Source organism: Anopheles darlingi, chromosome 3, assembly GCF_943734745.1.
Source record: "Anopheles darlingi chromosome 3, idAnoDarlMG_H_01, whole genome shotgun sequence".
Lineage (NCBI taxonomy): Eukaryota > Metazoa > Arthropoda > Insecta > Diptera > Culicidae > Anopheles > Anopheles darlingi.
The window spans coordinates 10,725,042-10,737,634 of record NC_064875.1 but is presented as its reverse complement, the minus strand read 5'-3'; the positions used below and the strand labels follow the sequence as shown (position 1 = coordinate 10,737,634).

General features: G+C 49.1%; 1 protein-coding gene across 1 annotated transcript in view; it reads right to left on the bottom strand.

The window, feature by feature from the left end:
• Positions 1-293: 293 nt before the first annotated feature.
• LOC125956942 (roundabout homolog 2) overlaps positions 294-12,593 on the bottom strand; it is an 86,148-nt gene continuing 73,848 nt past the window's right edge. Inside the window, exons 7-11 of the mRNA XM_049689242.1 lie at positions 10,613-10,710; positions 9,289-9,410; positions 7,278-7,458; positions 5,545-5,715; positions 294-1,141 (exon numbers count right to left, since the gene is read on the bottom strand). Coding sequence (XP_049545199.1) covers positions 923-1,141; positions 5,545-5,715; positions 7,278-7,458; positions 9,289-9,410; positions 10,613-10,710 — 791 coding nt within the window. The 3' untranslated portion in view covers positions 294-922. The remainder of the gene's footprint in view (positions 1,142-5,544; positions 5,716-7,277; positions 7,459-9,288; positions 9,411-10,612; positions 10,711-12,593) is intronic.

Genomic DNA, 12,593 nt, shown 5'->3' with positions numbered 1-12,593 from the left:
TTCCGGAACTTGCGGAACCTGTCCTGTCTTATTAAATCCTTCTCCGGGACCACGAGGACACGACCTGATCAGTTCACCTGTTCCTGCTCAAGTCAACTATAATAACGCTACACTTTTGGCGTGCTACGGGTTTTTCTATCTCTTTACGGAGAGACCTCGTACAGCAAACCCTTGTAGTCCCCTGCTCTCTATCTCTCTCATTGTAGCAGTCCTTGTTTACGGTTCTATGGCTTTTTTTTGCCTGCAGGACACATTAAAAACACTTACGCCACGGAGCTTACTGTAAGAGCTGTCCGCATCTCGGGGTATACGGCTTACGGCATCTAGATAAGTCTGGGTTACACGCCGCTGGGTTCACTTGACTGTTGATCCTGTCAATCTGCGTAAATTTGCAATACAGAGAGAAGCGGAACCGTATCGCGATCTACTACAGACATCGATCGCGCACTCTGCACTCTCTATCGCTATATCACTTTCGCCGTGCTATGCTATTCAACACACACAGACACACACAGACACACACAGCAACGTCCTCTCGCTGCTGATCCTGCTAATATCGAGCCACCGTTTGAGTATAAAGTGTCGCTGACTGGTTCCCTTCTAATTTCTTCGCTTCCTTCGAGGTGCCTAAATATTTACCCCTACTTATTTGCCTTACTTTACAATTGGACGATGATGAAGGTATGATGAGGGATAAGATATTCGAGTTAGAGAAAGAAAATTTAAAAAAAAACTTGCATAACACGACTCACTGCTACACGGAAAAAAGTAACCGTTAAAAACCGATTCGCAGAAAACGGCAGACGCAGAAACGAAAAATCCAATCCATCGTTAAGAGAAAGTAGAATGAAAATACCGTTGCCTCCGCGGTCTTCCATCCTGTCGGTGCATCCATCCATCCATCCTACTGCTGCTACTTCACTTAACGCAACGGGTTGAGGTTGCGCAAGGGCAAGGTGTGTCCGTTTGTGGCAGCAACGAGCAGCAGCACTAGTAACAGCAGCAGCAGCAGCACTTGGTGCCGGAACCCTCCGGAGAAGCGCTTCGGTTGACCATTGTTGGAGATCGAGCTCATTACGAATTCCAGCTCGTTCGGTGTCAGCTCAAAGTTGCGCGTGTAAAACTGGTGAATATCGCTGATCTGGAATGAAGAGAGGAAATAGAAAAAGGGGAAAACCAGGAAAAAGTGAACATTACATTAGCAGCGAAACGGTTGAATCGGTTGAAAACGGAATGAAACGTAACGCTTTCTGTTGGGTCTCGTGTTGGGCTCAAATGATTATCATTAAATTGGCCAAGAGCAGCGGAAGAAGGGGATGGCGCTTTCGGACATTAAAATGTCTCCCGGAATGATTCCGACGACGAAAACCATGCGCCTCCATTAAAGCCTTTTCGTATCCGTTCGAAGACGATAATACAGTTAAAGGCACACAGAATGCTATTAAAGGAATCAATCGGTGTTAAAGATATGAAGTGACCGATGACCGAAGACAGGGCGGGCCGACTCCGATTCTGTTCAATCAACGAACAGACGGATCGGTCCCTGAACCCTGTGAAAGGGCGCGGCGCGTTGAGGGAGGAAATCGAATTAATCAAATCCTCGCCATTTACTATCCGTTTATAATGGATATTTCTCGCCAATTTCCGAGAAGTGCTAGTGCTGAAATAGGCGCCAGCGCTTGGCACCACCGGAACCGGCGCCTACCCCTAAAGGCACGGGATTAATGTCAGTCGCGCACCCTTTTCGTTAGGGGGTGTAGGGGCTGTGAAGGAGAGGGGGGAGCCGGCACTCGGAATGGCTCGCGATGGTGATGCGATGCGGTGATGAGCAGAAATAATTAATTCAAGAGGATACTGTGTTTCCGCAGCATCCCAATGGCCACCAGGGCCTCGGGGCGGAACAAGATCCTTATCGTGACCGTGTCGCGGTTTGTGTGTGGGGATGGGGGAGGGAGGTGTGGTGCTGCTGCTGCTTTGTCGGCTTCGGCTAATGATAATCGGTTTAATAGTTGTTTAGCAGTGAACAATACGATTTAATCTATTGTGATGATGGAACAAGTTGAAATTAATGATCGCCAGAAATTAAGTTCATTGTGCCATCGCGCGCGCGATGCCGATAGCCGTGAAGGGTGTAGAAGGGAGGATGATAGTGGGTGGGTGGTGGATGCCGAAAATATGTACGGAAACTTTCGCATCGCAACTTCGGATCGGATAGCTCGGTCTCATATTACCCTCATTTGTCAGTGGAGTCAGCACCGAGTGCGTGTGTGTCTGTGTGTGTGTGTGTGTGCGTGTAGTTATAGTTCCCGGACCGGAAGCCAGGGATTATTCTTCGGGGGAAAGGGTGAAATCCGATGATTGCACCGAATGGAGCCCGGAGTTGGATCGCTGTTAATCAAATATTTAATGAACCCCCTTTTCAGCGATCCCGAAACTATAAAATAGCAAACACTAGAATCCCCCCCCCGAATGTCCTGGATCGTGGATACGGCGGGCCCTTGGACCAGGATCCTTTGGAACTTAAGCTTCCTGAGAGATAAACATGGCTGACCGTCGATGATGATGAGCCACCGATGAGTAATCGCTTGACATAATTCGATGATATTAATTCGAAAATCATAAATCTCTGGCCCGCCTCACCAATACAAAGGACAACATCCCCCCAAAAAGGGAGCTCCTTAAATGGGCGCATTAGCCTTGAGCGATCATTTGTAGCAAGGTTTTGCGATCGTTGCGACGCATTAATCCATTACATAGCCGTCGGTACCATCATTGTCGGTAGGCATTGTTTTCCACCGATCATCTGGTGGAGGGGCAAGCAAATCGGTCAGCATTAGTCTAGCATTACGGCTGCACCCCCTCGTACCCTATAAGATTCGGTTTATTTATTCTATTCATCATGGCTCCCTTCCCTTAGCCGCCGTGTCCGTGTCGGCCTTTCATTCTTGGGTCGAAATGAATGTCCAGCCATTAGGAATGTGGCTCGTGGGACTCCGGCAGACACTGCCGGGCCGGACTGCCGGGTGATGCTTTCGTATTCCAAGCATGGACACCCTCCTCCTCCCACCCGCAACATGCGGCGCGCGTATCGCGCGCGCTCCAAGAATTTGAATCTTGTGCTACAACCGAAAATTAATGCAGACGCCAACATTTTCCGCACCCATTTTCTGCACTGTCCTGTCCCCCGCACCAACCATCCCTTCTCACCTCACCGTCCGTCGCGGATCGAAGTGGACGGAAGAGCTTTAAGGGGTTTTGTTTTTATTTTCCCAAAGCTTAAGTTAATGGGGGAGGAGGGGGAGAGATCGGTGAGGAGTCAAAACGGTAGATGGAAAACTTGTTGGCGGGCTGCTTAACTTTTCCTTCGCCACCAGAACACCGGCAACCGGCAACACCGGGTACAGATCGGAAGACGAGCGCATGTTTATTATGATAATAAGGATTAGGTAAGGGAAACGAAATAGACTTACTAAGTGTGGTGGTGGCTGGTTCGGTCCGGACGCAGCCACTCCAACAGGGTCTGGCCGAACGGTTTCACTTTCACGGTCCGATCATGTCAGAAAATGTAAACTTCCACCAAAGAGTGTTCGTGAGCCCCAAAAAAAAGTTACCAAGAAGCGAGTGGAAAGGAGCGAGCGACAAATCAAACTGAGATGGAAGGAGGGAGAAATATGTTTTTTTCCTTATCCAGACTGAGACTCGAGCTAGTTCATTTGCATGGCTTAGAGCGCAGAGCTGGTAGGGCCCTCAGTAACAATGGTTCTGTGTGTGATGTTTGTCTTTCATCTCAATCTCATTACTTAGCGTTTGATTTGCGGGAAAAAGCAAATAGCAGTTCATAATATCGTTAGCCAGCGGCCGTCGTCTGGTGGAGGTGAGTAAGCGAGATTTGCTATTGGCCAATTCCCAGACACCGGAAGCAACTTGTTGTACCCATGTTCCTGGCAGTGGATGCTATAACTTGCAAAAAAAAAAAACCTCGGGGAAAACCGGGATGGTGGTCTGGTTCGACAAACATGCGACTCATGCTGTCAGTAGCATATGCCGGCTAGTTTCCTCTCGTGGTAGAGAGTGGCATTCGTTCCGCGAACTGATCAGCTAATGATGCAGCAAACTGCCGAATCATTATGTGCGGTGGCCACCTGTGGGGTTTGGTAAAAACCCGCCGCAACCCCTTTTTATGCTGCGCTACGCGGTGATATCGGACTTTGAGATGACTTTTCAGTTGGATCGAGATTCTGGATTTGCGGTGCTGAATAAAACATGACCTTGTTGGGGACGTAGGAGTTGGCCAGTTTGGCATTTCGGAGGATAGTCGATTCGACCCAATTTCTTCTATTGATTTAATTAATTCCGTGGTTTTGGAGGATGAAATGCAAAAAGATGATCCCAAGGGAGGAATATCATTTGTTCTTAATAACAATGCATTAATGCGCGGTAGCTTGAATAGCAGTATTTTAAACATTGTATAATGAAATAACCAACAGTCCTTAGTAGTCTTTGAATCTTATGTACTCAGCAGAAGCAGAAGCTGTTCATTCCATTGGACATTCGAATGTTAAGCGAGCATAAGACACGCAATATTGTTGATCAATATTCCCGGTTACTTGGATTTTTTTTTAACATATTCAGGTCCTGTAAAATATTTTCAAGTTTCTGAAAATACGCCACATACATCAAAGTAACCTAGAATGCAATGCAATAATATTGCGCGTGTGTAGCCCGTTGTAAAATTCATAAAATTCAAATTTTACAGACAAAACCTACTACTACTGCTGCTGCTGCTGTCGTGTGACAGAAAGGATGTAAGCTGTAACGGTTACTGTGTACTAAAGCGCGTGCAACCTACAAGTATAAACCCCCTTTTCTAATGACGTCATTTCATGTCGTCATTTTTATTTTTTTTGTAAAAACCCCCTTTTAACGACTTTAACATGCTTGGAAGCGCGGAAGCGATTCAACGCGCGGAAACGCATTAAAATGATAAGCATGGCGGGGAAGGGGGGGGGGAGGAGAAGCGACCATTGCATTTGCCATTTCCCGTTCGCTGAGTCGTTCGTTCCATCATTCATCTTCACGACAAATCCCGAGTGTCGCGCTTCCGGTGACAAATTCGTCGCCGGTATTTAAAAGGAGACCCGCACCCCCCCCCTCCTCCTCCCCTTCGCTTCTGATCCCGGACCGGCAGCTGTGACCGTTGTGGCCGCCGCAGATGGCTTCGTATCCCTTTTTGGCTCCCCGGTCGGTCGGTCGGTGGGATTATGGTTTCCGCAAACGAGCCAACCAAAGGCTTTAGTAACACACACACACAGACAGGGGAGTGCGCAGGTGGTCTATCCCTGTGTGTGTGTGTGTGTGTGTGTACGTGTGTGTATTTCGGGTGTAGCAATTCATCAAAATCTCATTCCAGCATCCAGTACGGAATGAAAATGGGGGAAAAGCGACGGACCGCCCCTCTCCCCACCACACGAGAGCTCGTGCCCAAGAATACGACTTCCGGGTTCGTTCGTGGGGCGCGCGACGCGAGACGCGAGAATCACTTACCTCGTTCCAGCCGTGCACGTTCCGCGCCTGGATCATCACCTCGTAGACGGAGTTGGGCGACAGTCCTCTTATCACATGCGACATAATAAAATGTGTAGCATCGGATCTGGTTAATGTTGGCACTAAAATCGTGTCCTCCCAGCTGCCCGGATGCTGATATGTTTCGTTCATCTGTGCAGTTCAATGGGCGTGTGTGTGTGTGTGTGTGTGTTGGTGTGCGGTACGTGCGTTCGGTTCCCCACAGATAAAAGCACACAGCATCCACCACATCATCAGCAGCAGCATCATCATCACGTCAACATCGTCATCATCATCATCATCATCATCATCATCGGTTGACATTCGATGAAAGGATGCGGAAGACCACCACCACCGCCAACATCACGTGATCACGTTCCAGATGAGTTTCGTTCAATGTTGTTTGGTGACCAGTGGACGTGCCGAGCAGCAGCAGCAGCAGCATCCGTACAGAACGGAGAGATTTGCGTGATGATCCAGACCCCAAACAATGTCCGCCAGTTCCGTGTTTTGCGGTTGGCGTCGTCGTCGCCGCCGTGTTGTTGTTGTTGTTGTTGTTGTTGACCACGATGATAAATCCCGAAAACGGCCGGAGCGTGTCCCACGAGCGACCGCAAAGCGATGCATTGCGTGCCAGGATGAGGAAGAAAATCCGGAAAATGAAGTGAAAAGCAAAGTTAGAGTATGTGTGTGTGTGTGTGTTCGATGGCAGGGACCAGAAGTGAAATTAATTTTCGGATACAATCACGGTTGCTCGCTCGCTCGCTCACTGGCTGCTTGTTTGCATTAAAAACAGGTGGCAAGGGGTCAGCGAAAGCAGCGAGTAATGGATATGACAGTGAAGCGGATCGATTGATGCTGAAGCCTCACGCAACACGCGGATTTTTTTTAATATAACAAAGGATCAATCATGAGCACAACGCATTCCGTTGCATCGGAAGGTCAGCTACGGTTCATCGTAACTGGCAGCCAGTTCGATGCTTGTTGTTGAACCAATTACCAGCGGGAATTGAGCGGGAAAATTGTGCACTTTCACGGTTTCCGGCACGGGGTTTTGATGTTTAAATGGAATGGACAGCGTACGTGAATCATGATCCAGATTACATGTGGCTTTAAGCTGAAGTGAACGCTTCAAGCGAGGCAGCAAACGGGCAACCGAATCCACAAACCACTCCGGACCGGACCATGATAATCCGTCGTCAGGAAACCATTTTCAAAAATGCATGCAACAGCAACAGAGCAATCCTCCCGATGGATGGACCATGGATGTCTCTCCCGGAGGCGATCATCAAAAATGGAGAAACTAATGTCCCCGAAGGGACGCCAGCGTATGTGTGTGTGTGTGACGCTCGTAGTTCTTCGCCTGTCCGGCAGTAGGCGACGAGCGCCGTAAGCCTTTTCGTAATCAACGATAATGCGATTATGCTCCAGTCCAGCCGGCCAGTCGCCCGTCCCGAGGCATGGTCCGAGTGGTGAAGAGGAAGGATTTCATTTCGTTTTCACCACCACCATCGCCGTCGACAGCAGTAAACGTTACTGTCGGATACTTCGTAGCTCCGGATGGATCTTTGGATGGATTAAAATCTTGTGACCAATCCTTTACATCTAGAGCGTTGCCATTTTGTAAGTTTTGTCCCTTAATTTCGTTTAAAAAAAAAGGAAACTAAAAGGCAGAATGAGCAAAGAGAGTGCGCCCGGAGAGCGTCGGTACCTACCATCAGCTTTCGATAGAGCAGCTTGATCTCGTCGAGCGGCGGGATGGACTCTATCGTGTACGTCAGGTTGTAGCGATCGAGATAGTTACTGTAGGCCGGCGATAGGAAGGTGGCCGGTCCGGGGCGGCCCGAAACTTCGATGTACTTCTTCGTGCGCCCCAAGGCATTGTCCGCCACGCAGCTGATGACGAGAAGGAAGGAGAGAAGAAAGAGAAGAAAGAGAAGAAAATGAGCGAAGGAGAAGGAGAGTCTGGGAGCGTTGCGGATGAGTGAACGATCATTGGCAATGAGCGACCAAAGTTTTCCACCACTTTCCACACCGTGGCTTCCCGGGATAGAAAGTTGGAACTCCTCGAGGCGTCATTAACACGAGCCGCACGCCACACGCCACGTTGCGTTGCCGGTCCATGCCGTGGGGCCTGTCTACCGGAGCTGGAGCTTTAATGCTGGGTGGAATCTTTTCCTTAAATCCCGACAATCCACGCAACAAGGCACGCAGAGAGAGAGAGAGAGAGAGCGAGAGAGTCCCAAGACGAGAATTCCAGCTATTTTCGTGACCGTAAATCATAAAATTAAGACGAGATTTATTATCTTCCAGTCGTCTTCGGGCCGAGGAGCTGCTGAGGAGGAGACTCCTCATCCCAAAACGGGGAACAGCACCACCACCACCACCATGATGGCAGTGTTTGCGGTGGTCGCGTTAGTGTCGATCACAAGCCGCGAAAACCACGACGACGACGACGACGACGACGATGATGCTATTTCGCGGATAAGCGAGGGACGTGGATCATCGTTTTTGGGGGGCGAGGGGAGACCGATCCGAAAGGACGACGTCCTGGGTGGGCTTTTTATTAGATGTCGTTAAAGAAAAAGGAATATTTTAATTTAAACAGCGCGCCACGCCGCCCATCGGGGGCATTATTAATTGCGCCAGATTTATGGGCCTAAATGTGGTTGTTTATGTGGAATTTGTTCATCCTTCAGCTTAGGCTAGGCTGGGGGGTTGGTCCCCAGGCATAAAGCATTTCATTTGCTTCATTTTTGTTGGAAAATTGTGGTTTTTTTTTATCTCTTGCTCTGCTTTCGGTGAAAACAATTTCCATTTCGTCGTTCCCGATTCCGCGTGGCCGTGGTGGCCGGTCACAACATTCTTGGATAAAATTGAATTCATCCCAGCGTATCGAGAACGGAGCGGAGTGTTTGTGGCAGAGGAAATTGGGTCGCCTCGGATCGGGACGGGGTTGGCAACCGCTACTTTGCGGTTAATCACGGGGCTTGCGATGAGCACGAGGATGCAGGTACGGCTGCCATTCGAGCTCCCGGTGTGGTTGGTCAGTGTCGAGCGAGTGTACGTGATGTTTCTACCATTTTCCCAGCAGCGCATCGGAGGAGCGGAAATTGGTTTGCATATTTGAGATATACGGAGCTTATCAATCGGAGGTTGCCTGGAAACGATAAAGGCTCCAGGGAGAGATGTTGACCCGGTTGTGTCCACCTTTAAAGCTTCATTCGGAGTATGAGCGGTTGGAGCATTTGTTGAAAAATTTAGAATATTGCCACATATTTTTTTTGGATTAATCTCATCGCTAGATGAAGAGACGCCACTGCGTAAAGATGCTTGTCAACAGTTGCCTCCACAAAAATACACAAATTATGTTCCAAAAAGTTCGTCCGTTTTCGCGTCCCTTTTTCGCTCCTCCATTTGCATCCGCGAGGTGAACGGATAGCCGTGTCGATGGTGTCGGTCAAAGGCGGAAAGGTTTGATAAGTTTGACAGCGTGTTTCGGTGTCGGCGTTCGCGTTCCGGTTCTCCGGTCAAAAGTTAGCCTTTAGTTAACGTTCCCTTTCCCCCTTCCGTTCCGCTCGCTGGTTGAAGCATGATAGCATAATGTTGTTTTTTTCTCCTCGCTCTCTCTCTCTCTTGGTAGAACAGTCCTAACAACAGTCTGTAGATTCTATTTAAACGTTTTGTCGCCCACTTGCGGGGAGTGAGGAGTAAAGGACCACTTACCTGTAGTTGCCGAAGTCGGACTGCTGGAAGTTTCTGATGTTGAGCGTGTACTTGTCGCCCTTCGAAAACATCGACCGTCGATCGGTGGGATCCAGCAGGAAAGAGTTTTGATACCACAGCATCTGCATGGGGGGGGGGGGGGGGGGGAAAGCGAAGAAGGCGAAGTATTGTTAACGTTAAACGCGTACAGCATGAACAACACGTTGTTTACATCATCAATTCGGAGTATTTGCGAACTTTTTTGTACCGCTGTACTGGCTGTGGACCGACTTCCCCGAATCCGAACTCGTGGTTTTTGGGATTCAATTTTCTCACAACCACTTTTCACTAACCCAAACAACAATGACGCAACTAACAAAAAACTCGAAGTGAATATTCAAAAGCGCTCAGCACAGAGAACATTACCTAACTTTTAATTAAAACCAAAAAAACACCGACTTTTGCTGCATTCCGGGGATTCGTTATTTTCGCTAGAAAGCTGCAGAAAAGTGAATTGAAAAAGCAACTCAGCTTAAGTCTCCTTTTGTCGTTTGCATCACCAGCAACCTCACCAGGCCAGAACTGTATAACTACGTCAACGGGCATCAAATGAAACCTGACATATTTTGTTCCGAGCCAAGGGGCATCAAACATTCCGCCAACAACTTGAGTAAATATATCGTCTCCGAGTTGGAGAGTTTTGTTTGAAACAAAAAAAAAACGAGAAGGAAATCCAAGACAAAGAGGCCAAGGAGACTCCCGACCCTAGGGTGTGTGTGTGTTTCTTTGCTTGGAAAGAAGAGTTGAAAAGTTTATTTGCAAAACTTGTCACAACCGTCTCGGTGTCGCTAGACTGCTAGCCACGTCGGTGACTCCTCACGGGCACGAGCACCAAAGCCAATGCAATGCAATGCAATGCAATGCAATGCAATACAATGCACCACCATCATCATCATCATCATTGGCGGTGTGGGTTCCAGGACAAGAGCGCTTCAACTAACGGCATGTAACGTGATCCTTCGCCCCGTTCCCAGGTAACCTGAAGCCACCAACCATGAACACCAACGCGAACGATGCACTTAAGTGCAACCACGATCGATGGTACGATAAAGTTTCGTCGGTAAAGTAGTAGTGATACGACGCACCGATATCGCACCAATTAGTAGTAACAGCACGCTTTCTACACTACTCTCTCTCTCTCGCTCCCTTTTTATTTTCAGAGCAAGAACTCGTGCTCGTGATGATGATACCTCTCGATGAGGGCTTGCAATATGATATCACAATACCTGGGGAGAACATCGGAAAAATTTGGGAGCTTTTAAACTTCCCCCGGAATGCTGCTTACCTCGGAATTGACGTCACCGTGGACGATGCAGGCGAGATCGATGTCGAAGCCCTCGCTGGCGTGAACCCACGTCTTCTCGACCGTAATGTCCGGTGGTGCTGTGGACAGGCAAAGAGGGGAAGGGAAAGGAAGGCAATTAGTAACTGGATTCGATGATTCGAGGGACACATCTCTTCCTTTCTCTCTCCCTCTCTCTTTCTGTTTGATGATCACATTAATCTCGCGGCCACAGCGCCGCGTTGTTGTTTCCAACCTAAAAACCTGTATTACCATTCACAAACACACACACACAGCCACACAGAGACACAGAGACACAGAGAGACACTCTTGAGAATGGTGCAGAATGAGTGCCCGGACCGGACAAAGAAACATAAATTCCGATTCCCTTGCTGTACACACAGGTTGCTGCTGCTGCTGCTGTTGGTGGTGGTTGGGCTCCATATTCATCGAGCATATTTATGCTGGTGCAATTGCATCGCATCCCTCTGGCCCTCGCGCGCTCTCTCTCTCGCTGTCCCCTTGTGTGGTTCGTTCTGTGAATGGTGCAATAAAGCTATTTCTAGCCGAACACTCGGAGTGTGTTCGCGCGAGCTTCGCGCATTGTGCTGCTGTTCCGGTTGTTCCTGTAGACGCTGGATGGCCGGATCTCGTCGAGTCGAGACGAGTGCCGACGAGGACGACCATTCGCCAGAGCTAAGTGTTTATGCAATTTTCGTGATGCACATCCCGGTAAGCTTTCCGGCGGTAAAGGTGGTGCTGCGAGTGGGATGTGCCTTCGTAACGATCAGACTCGTTACGGTTCACCAGGGGACCCGGTACGGTTCCCCTCCGGTACCTTGGCACCTACACCTTGGCATTCGAGGTCGAGTATCCGGAAACCGTGATGCTGCAGACACGTACCGAGCAGAAAGATTTCTGAATCTTCGAATCCCGGAATGTCCCTCGCGCGCGCCCCCTGGTTGTCGCTCGTCGTCGTCGTCGTCGTTGTCGTCGTTAGCAGCTTTTCCCAATCGCGCGACACACACACACACAAAACACCCAGCGAGAGTGTGCGCCACTCGAACACATGCATTTGAATGCAACAAATTGAGAAATGCGGCGCCCCTCGCCCGTATGTATGGGAATTTGAATAAAGGTAAACATTTTTATGCTGCACCAAGAGGAGCACCTGGAGAGGGATGGTGGTTTGTGTTCGCGGCCAAATCGATCGAATCCTGCAGCAGCACTAGCAGCAGCAGCAGCAGCAGCAGCATCACCATGCGCACGAGTCAAACAGTGATTGGCATAGCGATGGTGGTCGATGCAATGGAAGGAGATGCCACGACCGTGGCTCAAGAGGCCCGTTTGAAGTGGCCATTCACCTGCATGTGTGTGTGTGTGTGTTTGTTCCATATTTCTCGCTCGTACATTATCGAACGAAATGATATGCAGACCCGCGAGAGGAGGAACGGCGGGAGTGCAAAACGAAATTACGCTTCCCATTGAGCATCGGATGCTGCTGCTGCTGCTGCTACTGCTGGAAGGTGCATTGATGTGCATCGATGTGCATCGATGCTTTCGTCTTCGATTCATCCAAAATGGAACGTGTTCCGATGGGAATGCGCGCCAATGAGAATGCGCCGCTCTGGTGCTGCACCAGATCATGTATTGCACATAAAATCAAATATTTTAATTATTTAACGAGCACAAACATGCAATTAAGAACGCTGTCATGATCGTCATCGTCGTCGTCGTCGTCCACGATTCTCATTCCTTCAGTGCGGAATGTGTCCTCGATCCGCATACTGTCCGCGAGACCACCGATAGGAGTACCGAGCTCTGGTGCGCTGGGTGTCTTGATTGTTGCAGCTGTTGGAGCTACATAAAAAACCCGCAAACACATACCACACAGCACTTCGAAAACATTAATAATTGACTCTCCACTGACGACGCTACTTAGCAATCGCAATCGGTCGATGTTGTCGGTCGGCCAGTCGTCAAC